General features: G+C 40.4%; 1 protein-coding gene across 1 annotated transcript in view; it reads right to left on the bottom strand.

Moving 5' to 3' along the window:
- Nucleotides 1–7114, bottom strand: part of GPC6 (glypican 6) — a 1213294-nt gene extending 1206180 nt beyond the window's left edge. Inside the window, exon 1 of the mRNA XM_011933786.1 lies at nt 6309–7114. Within this exon, the coding sequence (XP_011789176.1) occupies nt 6309–6468 (160 nt within the window). The 5' untranslated portion in view covers nt 6469–7114. The remainder of the gene's footprint in view (nt 1–6308) is intronic.
- Between the last annotated feature and the right edge of the window lie 5451 nt (nt 7115–12565).

Raw genomic sequence — 12565 nt, 5'->3', positions numbered from 1 at the left:
CCCCAGGGTTGTCTTACATATGGCTAGCAGACAGGTACAGTTTTACAGAATGCACAAGGCAAACACCCTCTAAATGGTTAAAAACCTGCTTCTTTGTGCTATATTTGAAACAACGGATGTGTAAAAACTTAAGCACTACTGAGCTTTTTAGTTAAAGGTTCAGATCTGCTGTGAAAAAGGGAACCACTGAGTGCCAAGATGCAGGGGTTACCTTTGGATTGTTTACATCTGTGTAAGTCATTACCCTGACCTTTGGGCCATCTTCTCCAGTCTCTCCCACACCCCTCCCCACTCACTGACCACTATCCCCAGGGACTGGAACTCTCCTCATGTTTGCAAGGTATTCTCACCATACAGGAAATGTGTGCCCCTTCCACACTCCTGCTTCCTTACTGAAGGGTACCCATGCTTCAGATCCCATTATTCTGCCTCTGATTTGATCAAATGCTCCTATAAAATACTTTCACAGTGCCAGGTGCCCTTAGTGCTATGCATTTATCTCTGTGCAATTAATTAATTATGAATGGTGTCCTTAATTTCTGCTTTCCTGCTGGGATTCAAATTCCCTGGGGGTCTACCCCCAGAAGCTGGTACAATGACTTACCCATAGTAGATATACAATAGTAGGTATACAATAAATACTCATTGCATGAAGAAAAAATGCCTGGAAGAGAGAATGGGTTATTAAAATACCCAATAACCTGAATAATGTGAAAATGTGAAACCAAATTTTAATTTTTTTTGTTACTAATTGACACATTCATTTAAAACATATTTTTCATCCAAGGTTATTAAAAATTCTTAGATATTTTTATCCAGGATTATTAGAATTTTAAAATATTTACCCAAGTCTCACCACTATGAAACCCTTTATTACAAATATATAATCCCAGGAAGTCAATAATACTTTCAAACTGTACCATATATATCATTGAAAACTGAATAATACTAGAGAAATCTATGAAAATATTTAAAGTCAAATTATGGACCAGCTCAAGAATTTAACACAGCAGAATTTAGTCTGTAAAGAAATGCAAGCACCAAGTTTAAAAGAATATTAAATTGCTGTTTATACTGGCAAGATAACTCTAAATCACCTTACTGGCCTTTCTAGAAGTAATCTGAAAGATGTGAATTAAGTGGGGGGAAAAGTTGTTCTTATAATGTTATTTTTGTGGGTTTCAATATAAGATCAAAAGATTAAAATCAGTTTAAAGCAATTATTTTATTATAATGTTTACCCTAAACTCGTATTTCTATACAAAACTAGTAATTGAAGTTAGGTCATTTTAGGTTAAAACTACTCAATAATTTTGTGTTTTATAAGTGTGCATAAATTTCATCCACAATTTTAAAAGAACACTAGTCACTTTCTTACATAATATATGGCACAATCTTTATGTCATAATACTTAAAGAACATAATGCTGTACATTTTAAATCAATTTTAACAGTGGCCTTTATTCCTTCTCACAAGCTATTATTAAGATACAATGCAGTTGAAAGAAATTTTATGTAAAAAAGTGTATCAGTCAACTCAAATGAACTCTTGCTCCCAATGATGACATATTATCCTCTAATTAAATCAGCTAAGATAACTCACAATCACTCTAAAATTAATTCCCAAATCAAGAGTTTAACAAGTGGCACTTCTAAAGGCCAACTTTTATATTGCTTTGATACCTGGAATTAATGTGATTCTTTTAGAAATCTAGTGACTCGTAGAATCATTAAAAAAAAAAAAAGATTGAAGTTCACTTCACTCATTTGTGACTTATACTGTCCTTTCAAAAACTTTTAAAGAAGTCAGCTAACTAAACAGGGGGCAAAGAAATCAGAAATCTTTGAAGCAGGCAGATAAACAGAAATTAAACAATTTATCTCAAACTATGATATTTACTGTGGCTTTAAAGAGTGAGAGTTACCAAACACTGTTTTCCATTTAAGTTAATGTGGTATCTCCATGGAAACTGGGAAAAAAAAAAAAGTTGTGTAAATTGTAAATGTATTAAATTAGTTGGTCTGCTGGGGGAGCAGAGGGAAAGACAGGTTTCCAGAGAAAGGAAACGCCCATTGGGCAAAGGTCAGTGCAAATGAAACATTATGTATTTTGAAACAAACAAATAATCTTTTTAAACTACAGATTTTTAGATAAATACTTGATAAATTAATATCAAATAGATGAAGAGTTTAGTGCTTTTTTAATACCCAGCTGTAACCCAACTCTCAAAATACCTGGGACAGAAAAAGTTGCAAAATAAATATTGGAAACAGAGTTCGTTACTTTTTTTTTTTCTAATTTGCGGAGATAAATGTTCTTACTCCCTCTAGCCCCATGAATAATGAGATTTGTTGGACTAACCCAGTCTTTCAATAGGCCTAGTGTACTGAAAGAAACCAAGAAATGTACTTTAGTTTCTATGTTTTGCATAACCATACCTTGCAAGAAAATGATCAGGAAAATGGGTAAATGCATGAACCATTAGTGGTGGTAGCATGGCCAATTCCTGAGAATACAAAATCCAAAGTCAAAGTGATTTTGAGAAATTAGAGAAGACGCTGGAACAAAACAGAAACGGATTTAGCTTGCGCAACTGGAAGGGATACATAGATGCATATAGTGATTAATAATACCAGTCTATATATATATGTATATATATATATGAAAGAATAGATTTTGCATGCATTCATTCAAAATAAATGGTAACATTTAATACTGTAAGGCAGTGGACCAAGTTAGGTATATAGACCCTGGAGTCAGAGTGCCTGGGTTTGAATTGCAGCCTCATTAATTACTAGTTGAGTCACCCTTAGGTAAGTTAATTAAAGTTCCTGTCACACATCCTTTTCATCTACAAAATGGGGTTAATGTGTAGCATCTACTAAGTTATTGGAAGAATTCAGTAAGGTGATATTATAAAGGTAATAATTTTTAAGTAGGTGATGGGCACATAATAAATTCTATATATGAGATTGTTAAATAAAGTCACATTACATAAGTAATGAAAACATGATCATTTTGGCCAATAAGTCACTGTTAACTACAAAGTGTTATAATTAATGATCCTCGCAAGGCTCAAGGCATAAAACAGTGGCAGAGTAAGCCTGAAATAACATTATCTGAATTTCCCGGAGTTTTAAGAAGGTACTATTTTTGGGTAGAGTTCCTTTAGAAGTTTAGAGTTTGGGATTGGAAAATTAGGTCATAATTCTGATGAATGAGGAGAGACTAGAATGTTTCACACTGACCTTTGATCAGAATAACTGTCCTAACAAAAAACCTGATGATTCATGCTCAATATCTTCCCAGAAGATAGAACAAGAAAAAATAAGCAAGCACATTGTGAAGGCTTTTGGCTAGATATCTGGAAACATTTCTATACCACAAGAATTGCTAAATATTAGAATGGATTGCTGAAAGGGGATCAAGAGTCTACTCCTTTGGAAGTTTTTCAAACAAGGATAAATAGAGTCTATCTGATCTCCTTGCGATAGTTTAAAATCAGCGCTGAGTGAAGACTGATGGTGCAAACTGCCCCTTGAAGGCCTCCTCCTTCCCAAGCATTCTCTGAAAGTATAACTTTATATATTACCTATCATACTTCCTCATCTGTTGGGTGTCTATTCTACCCCAGAATAGAAAAGGGCAACGCTATTTCACAATTGTGAGTAAAACTTTGATAATGTCATGATGAAACATAATGTCCTTATTACTTCTCAAGTTATTTCACTAAGCAAGCTACCTGCAAATAGCTTTCAATTAGAAACAGCTGTCATGAATCTGAAGCCTGAACAGCAATTCTTTTAAATTTATGTGCCCTGGCAGATTGAAGACACATGAAACTATTAGATGCCCAATCGAGGCAAAAGATAAAAAAAGAGTTTAAGAAAAGATAACCACTTACACTAGATAATTAAACGTAAACAGTATCAAGAACTAGGGAGAAGACATAGAGTGTGTTCATGTAACAACAGGGTATATTTCCTAAGTGATTCTTAAAACAGCAATAGGTAGCATTAAGTAAAGTTGATTTTGAAAAAAACAGGTATATCCTTAAAAAACACAATTATCTTTCAATTCATTATTTTCCTATTAAATGTGCCTCTGACCCTGTGGTGACCTGCATCTTGATTTATGTCTACCAGCATCAAAGGACACAAGGCTTAAAGCAAAGTTAACAGTGTGCCCTTACTCATGGAAAGTAGGTGAGTTTAAAAAAAAAAAAGTGCACACATTTTAGAAATTCATAGCTAATAAGCAAACACTGTAATTGTAAAAAGGTGGGGAGTAAACAAAAAAACCAAAACCAAAAACAAAAACCTCTTTAAATATCCACCGAAGAATTTACATGAACCCCTGGGAATGTTCTCAACAAACAGTCATGGTGACTACAGAAAGTGTTTTACACTGAAAATCTTCACTTTGATATTAAAGAGATGTGCCTGATGCTGAGGATGAACTCTGGTCTCCTGAGAGTCCCATTATCCGCTAAAGAATACCGAAGCAATTTAAAAACCCCTATTTTCTTCTTTGAGATATCTTATCTGAAATCATGTTGGAAAACATATGTGTGCTTAAAAGATACCGTTTGAAAAAGCCCAGATTAAAGGAGAAAAAGTTCCTAGAAGTGATCCATACTACAAACCTTTTAAAAAGTTGAATTCCCTGAGATTTGGGGAGGGAAAAGAAGCGAAGTTGATCCTTATCAATTAATTAAAAAGAATGAAATAACAGTAGACAAAGGAGAAGGAGAGTTAAGAAACTTAAGGAGCTGTGAGGACAGTCGCTCTCTATTAATTGATTAAAAAATTAAGGAGTTCTGGAAAAGAAGGAAGAAGTAACAAGGATAGAAAAGTAGTCTTATATCCACAGATTCTTCCTTAGACTCACCAAAGGGATCTATGGCTCTGAATTGAAAAAGCTCCTTCTATGCGCGTGGTAATTTGCGCCTCTTTTTTTTCCCCTTTGGCAATGCTCAAATTTATTTAACTGTGTTCATTTCAGTGTAAGTAAAAACCCTCACTTCTACAGCTTGAAAATCATAAGAAAATAGCAATTCCACAACATATCTAAACTGTGATGTTCTAAGATATCCGCAAAATGCTTTTCATCCATCCACCAGTTACTTGGCAAAAAGCAGAGAGGCTGATGGAAATTCAGCGTTTTGACTTGACGATCTGAGGTCACTAAGGACTTCAGCTACTCGGTTTGAGCAGCCCGCGCCCTCGCAGCATCTCCTGGCCTCCCTTGGCCTCTCTCAGTTCTGTTCTTTAGCAGCCAAAGGATTATCTCTTCCCGACACGTTTCATTCACAGAGCCCCAGAGAAGCTCGGATTCGGTTGGAGCTAAGAGCCGGAAAACAAGCACCCAGACTGCCGAGCAAGTTGTCGGAGACCAAGTGCTACACACACTGGCGCCGAGAGAAAAGGTGGGCGCTCTCAAGCTTTTCGTGGAGCAATGCCAGTGGCCGGGCATGCGGGGGACACGGGGCCCCCGGACCCGGAACCGAATCCCCAGCTGAGCCACCGGCTGAAGTTGACTGCTCGCTGGCAGACGAGGTCGGCTCCGGACCGGGTGGCGGGGTGTCCCCGAGCCCTGAGTGACCAACAGCAACTGGAGAAGCACTGAGGAACCCTAACGGGAAAGCCCGCCCCACATCTGAAACAGGCAGCCCGTGAAGTCCCCAAACCAGCCTTGAAATGCCGGCGTCCGGAGGCCAGGTCCCCGGCGAGGGTCCCTCCCGGCCTTGGCCGCCCCCGGCCGGGGCGCCCTGCGCTCTGCCCCCCGGAGGATAGGAAGAGGGGAGAGAGGGGCTGGGGGAGCCCTCTGCGTCTCTCCACCGCCCCTGCCGGCGCGAGGGCGGGAGTGGAGAAGGCGCCACTCAGACTGTGGCGCTGGGCAAACTGCGGTGGCAGTTCTTCCAAGTTTGCCCGAACCAGAGCGCGGGGTGAGCGCCCGGTTCGGCTCTCCGTCTGCGCCTTGCAGCCGCCCCGGAGTGGCCCGGGCTCCCTGGCCGGCCTGGCCTGAGCCATCAACTAAGGGGTAGAAGGGCGCGAGAGCAGAGGGAGGCGGGAGCGAGGGTGCTCCCGCGTGTGCACACAATGAGGCAGCGGAGAAGCACACCTTCCCCTGCCGGAGAAGCCGCAGGAGCAACCGCAGCCCAGCTCGGAGACGCGGAGTCCCGTAGAGCGGTGGCAGAAAGTGGGCACCAACTCAGCAACAGGGGGAAGGAAGGGGGCGCCGGGCAGCCAGGGGGACATGCGGCAGCCGAGGGCTGCAGCCAGCCCTTGCCGCGCACCCGCGCTTACCTGCGATCTCCTGGTAGGGGATGTCCGCCAGGCTGAATCCCTTGGCACCGTACGCCTGGCGGACCTCTCCGCAGCTCCGAGCCTTCACATCCGCCCCGGCCGGGAGGGACAGCAGCAACCCCAAGAGGGGAAGAATCACAGCCCGGATCCAAGAAGGCATGGTGAAACATACAAATCCAGCTCGGTACACCCCACTGCCGGTGCGCTCTTCACCTTGCCCCTCAAGCCGAAAGCCCGCCAGAGGCAGCGACGCGCTCCTCGCCGCTGCCCAGCGTCACCCCCTTCCGCCAGCCGAGGGGACGAGCAGCGCAGCCCTCTGGACTGCGCTCAGCAAACTTTTATAAGCCAGATGGAGGATGGCAAGCCAACAAGGGCTGGCTGGGAAGGCTGCTTGCCTTGCTCCTCTAGCCCGCAGATCGAAACGGTGCAATCAAAACCAGGAAGAGAAGGAAGAGAAGTGTTTAAAAAAACACCATGGGGGCTCAGAGCTGCAATCCGAGTTCCCGGCCGCAGAATCCTGGAGCGCTGCGGGCTCGGCTAGCCGAAGTGTGCGGCGAAGGTGGGAACGCGCGCCGGCTCTCCCGGGAGGGAGACGGACAAGCGAGAGCGAGTGTGTGTGCGCGCGTGTGTCTGTTGGTGTGAGCGCGAGGTTCTTGGGGATGTGTGTGCGTGGAGGTATGTGTTGGGGATATACGAGATCTAGGGGAAACCTCAGCTTAACACAGGCTGTGGGAGCCTGTGAGAGTCCTCCTGAAATCGGAAGAGAGAAATCCTGGAGACAGACACTGGAGGCAAGAGGGAAGGAGAAAGGAGGGGGGAGAAAGAAACGTGCTACACATTGCACGGCCGAAATTCACAGGCCGAGTCAAAGGCAAAACCTGGACTGGATCTCTTCCTAGTCGGTAGAAAGGGGAAAAAAAGAAAAAGAAATATTCCTATTTTCTCATTCGCTTCACATCCTTTATACCAATCTGAAATGACATCAATAAGCAATCTAGAAAGACAAGGTAATTTTAAGTCATTAACACGTTATTAAGCTATGTTTTTATGGAGGTAAAGGAGAACGCAGTTCCAATTGTTGCTCTTAATATATGTCCCTGACCTACTGAAACACAAAGCCAGAGTGGAAATAGTCACATACGGGAGTTCCTGGGTGGCAGAGCACAATCACGACTGTAACTAGTTGTCTAATTTCTGTTTGACTGTTTTTTTCTAAAGGCGCACATTACAGACCAGTAGTTCTTTATTTCAAAAGGTTTAGTTCTAGACTCAACAATTTCCCCTTTTCTTATTTCAAATATTCCATAGCCTTAGATCAGATATCATTATGCTTAGGTTTCTAATGTGTGGAGGATCAGGAAAGCTTAACCAGACCACAGAAGCAACAAAAAAAGGAGAGAACAAGGGTCAGAGGTGCATAAAGGGACGCAATGGGGGAAGGGAGGTGATATCTTCCCTCTTACCAGATGCCTTCGCATAGTAGACTAACATTTTCTTCCAAGTTAACGTAATTCTCAAGTGGAGAATCAATCCAATTTCTTCTTCCTTTCTCCATTTACACTGATGTTCTGTGAACAGGACAAAAGTGAAAATTCAGGTTTGCCTAATTGACTTTGTTATGCTAATGGACGCACCAAAGTCAGCTGGCAGAAGTGTGTGTTGAAACCCAGAGCTCCTGAAACTACTAAGATAGTTTAATGAAAACCAAGACAAAATAATAATAACAGTGTTTACTCACTTACGTGGCTATATGTATCATAGGTCAGCACATTATTCAGAAACTACTAGAAGGTAATGCCCAGTTTTGTGGAGCTCATGTATGAAGCTACACATGAAGATGTTTTCCTGATGATGGTGTGAATGACCAGAATGACTCAGGAAGTTTAAATCATTCAATTTGTCATTACCATCACATTAGCGACATTGTCTTCCTCTCTTTAATAAATTCCTCCTCTCCTAACCAACAAAAAGACTCTCAAGACTCAACCTCATTTAACCTCAAACGCTTTAAAAATGAAGTCGACTTATTTACAGAGCCACTTTATCTTCTTCTAACTCATACGGCAAAACAAAACAAAACCAAAAAAAAAACTCCACAGCTAAATCTTTCTGAAAAGGCAACACACTTAACTTTTTTTCTCTTAAAATTTTAGCACAATTGTTTGCTTTCACAATATTTCTGCTAACTGGCAGATCTTAAATCACTGAACTTATTTTCCCTCAACACAGAAATCAAGATAAAATATATTCTAGTATGTTTGTGACAAACGGTGAGGTTCATAGGATCAGGAATTGTAGTCAAGTCATTACTTCTGGGATATTTGACAACGTGACTTCCTTCAAACTTCTCTTTGTATCATAGTCAAGCATTACGCACTCCAGAGGAAGGGGGTAAAAACACACACCTCCTATCCCACCATCTTATCCTGGGACTCATTGTAATTTACCCTAACTCAGTATAGCAGATAATTCATTTTTTTAAATGGAGGCATAGGAAGAATGGGTAAAAGCATAGTATATGTGGCTTTAAATTATTTGAAGATCAGCTCATTGTTAAGTATTGAATCAGCACTCAATGCCGCTATATAGCACTAGACTATTGTACACAGTCCCTATACTTATAAAATGATCTTAGAATTTGTGGCAAAGATACTACATGAAAAGAATGACTAAGCATAAATAGATGAGTTTAATTCCATCAGGAGAGTCAAATAGTTTAGTGTAGGTTTGTGAACTCAAGTCAGACCAAAGAATTAGGTAACTTGCTTTACTGGTGACCTTAACCCTGCCTGGTCCATTTGTTGAGTAATGTCACACTGTTTGCAGTGGTGTAAGAGACAAAGTTAAACATTCCAGTTAACACTGAGAGCCACAGCAGGAGCCTAGACAAGGTATTGGAATGAGAATGGAATGTTATGGAAGTTCCTGAAAGAGGTCTGATCAGACAGGAGAGAGGTCATGTGGAGGAGTAGGCATCTGGTTTAGACAAAAAGGTCAGCTAATGGCTGGAACCCTAGCTGTAGTATTTATATTGTGTGTAGTAGGAAAAAAGAACATGGATAAATGTCATACAAGAGGAAGCAAACAAGGCCAGGCGCCGTGGCTCATGCCTATAATCCCAGCACTTTGGGAGGCCAAGGCAGGCAGATCACCTGAGGTAAGGAGTTTGACACGACCTTGACCAACATGGAGAAACCCCGTCTCTACTGAAGATACAAAATTAACTGGACGTGCTGGCACATGCCTGTAATCTCAGCTCCTTGGGAGGCTGAGGCAGGAGAATCACTTGAACCTGGGAGGCGGCAGTTGCGGTGAGCCAAGATGGCGCCATTGCGTTCCAGACTGGGCACCGAGAAAAAAACCTCCATCTCAAAAAAAAAAAAAAAAAAGTAAGCAAACAAGTATCATGAGGTAAATGGATACCTAGAATAGGACAATGAAAAATGGAAAGATGTAGATAGAGTCTCAGGAAAGGATTGGCATGAGTTGGTGCTTGCTTCAATACACAAGAAGAATTACTAAATATTTATTTTAAGATTGTGTCTCTGTTGGGTGTGGTGGCTCACGCCTGTAATCCTACCACTTTGGGACGCTAAGGAGGGTGGCTTGCCTGAGCTTAGAAGTTAGAGACCAGGATGGCCAACATGGCGAAACCCCTTCTCTACTAAAAATACAAAAAATTGTTTGGTGTGATGGTACATGCCTGCTCGTTTTCACAACAGCCCTTTTTGGGCATCACATGAATGGAAACTCAGAGACTTTGGGTTATAGAGAATAAAAGACGTAGTCTTGAGGAGCAGCTATAGGTGACAGACAAGTCGAGCAGCCCCTGTCAGTCACATATCCCACAGTCATCGTGCTTTCTTTTTTGCTTCTCTAAGACTGATTATGTCAGGGGGCATTGTGTTCACCACCAAGGGATGAATCACAATTAGCACTTTATCCTATTCCATTAAATGGTGTAGGAGTGGGTGTAAGACCCATTTCTAGCCAATGTGATTTATGGGGATTTCTGGAAAAAAAAAAAAAAAGTGTTTTCCCTGATTAAAGGAGCAGAAGGGTCATTTTGCCTCAGCCTCCTGCCTTCTTAGAGCTACACAGCCAATCTTTTGAGTAAGAGACAAGACATTGCTAGAAGACAGACAATGACAATGGAGGGATGCAAAGAACCTAGATCCTTGAGTTCCTATTTGAGTCACCAAATCAACCTTAGGACTTCCAACCTCTGGACTTCTTGTTAAATAATTAATAAATATCCTGTTGTTTATGCCATTGTTACTTGGTTATTCTACCATTTACAAGTGAAAGCAATTTAACCTATACACCAAACTCAATGAATAATGAGATAAATTAAAGGCAAGAGACAGTGAATAGTTGCAAAGTTAAGAAGAGAACAAAAACATTAGGTAGCATTGTGGAACCCAGGTGAGGAGATTTTCAAACATAAAGCAAATTGTAGTGGACAAGAAAGAGATGGAGATAATGGTACTTGGACAATGATAAGGAAGTTTACTGGAAATTTTGAGAGAAACATTTTAGTATAGTAAACTGGGTGGATGCTAAACAATATGGAGTCGTGTGTGAAGTAGATGGAAAGAATATGGAAATAACAGGTAAAACTGATTAGAGTATGGTAACCGTATGTAGAAGGGGTAGAGAGGTAGTTAGGAATACTTTCCAGAAGTTTCTAAAACTTCAGGGAAGAATGAGTAGACATAAAAAGAGAATGAAATCCAATATGATCTTACTGGGTTGGTTGATTTTAAATTTTTCTTCTCATCTGCATTTTTCATGTTTTCTACAGTAGAGATGAGTCCTTAGTTAAGAGATAAAAAATAGTGTTTTGACATGAGTATGTCACATGTTTAACATAAATACAAATTATAGCATTTGGTTCATGTTTTACAAAGTGAAAAGGTCTTACCCTATCTCATGTAAGTAAAACAATTGGCTATTAATATGTTTCTGAATAAAATAATAATTCTGAAGTATGAAGTGTCTCATGTTAATTTTTTAAAAACCTTGGGTTTATATAAGGAAAAAAAAAGCAGAGCTACAACAGAATTTATCATCCTTTTGCTCAGTTATAGTAATCACGAATGAAAAAATGGGTGAAGTTTAGTTTTTTCTTAGTTTTTTTTTAGATCAAAGTAGGACAAATAACTTCAAATAAAAGCTTATGAAAACAGGAGAATGGACTTGAAGTGTCTATTCCACATCTCAGCTTGGCACAAATCAAAATCGCTTAGTTAACCTGCCTCTTGAAAAACAGGGCCTGTAATGAAAAAGCTGTCAGAAATTTAACAACAGTAACTCTGCCAGGTGCCTGGATAATGGGAAGGTTGCTGAGTTACAGAGAAAGAAAAGGTAAACTTGGGTGAATAATGACCAGAAATGGTGAAAATCTTTCATTTCCATCTTGTGGTTCATATCCAATGAAATCCTAATAGTTCGTTTAACATTTATTGAGCCTTAAATGTATACCTAGTGCTAATATAAACCAATTAAAATTATATCTTCAGGGCAGCTGAGAACAAACTGGGTTGCTAATGATCTCTTGGGGGAAAACCAAACACTGTGGGGCAGCAGATTCTTCTTGTCTTGAAATATTCTTCTAAGACTATGAAGCCAGAACTGTTTGGCTTCAAAGAAGGGAATCATGTGATCTACTTAACCAGATTTTCTCCTAAAAGTTATGACAGGGTTTATCCAAGAGAACTGAAAGGACTCTAATTATTTAGTTATGTTTAGTCTTCATATATGTCAGAAACTTAGACAATAAAAATATTTCATATAATCTTAAGATCTACTCATCGTTACCTAAAATATTACTATCAATAGTGAAGAACACAGAATAGAAAATGTATTAAGGCATCACAATGATTTAAAATACTATTTTCAGGCCAGGTGCAGTGGCTCATACCTATAATCCCAGTACCTGAGGCCAGGGGTTTGAGACTAGACTGGACAACATCGCAAAATCCTATCTCTACAAAATACACAAAAATTAGCTGGGTGTGGTGGGGTGCACCTGTAATCTCAACTACTTGGGAAGCTGAGGTGGGAGGATCACCAGAGCCTGAGAGGTCAAGGCTGCAGTGAGTAGTGATAGTGCACTGCATTCCAGCCTGGGTAACAACAGTGAGACTCTGTCTTAAACAATAAAATTAAATAAAACACTATTTTTAAATGTTCATATATATTAATGACCCAGGAGTCTACTCTTCATTGATTCTAAGTGATTTTCATGCCTAGAA

The sequence above is a fragment of the Colobus angolensis genome, unplaced genomic scaffold (assembly GCF_000951035.1).
Source record: "Colobus angolensis palliatus isolate OR3802 unplaced genomic scaffold, Cang.pa_1.0 Scaffold13, whole genome shotgun sequence".
Classification (NCBI taxonomy): domain Eukaryota; kingdom Metazoa; phylum Chordata; class Mammalia; order Primates; family Cercopithecidae; genus Colobus; species Colobus angolensis.
Note: the sequence above shows the minus strand (reverse complement) of the source record. Positions and strands in the feature narration are given on the sequence as shown.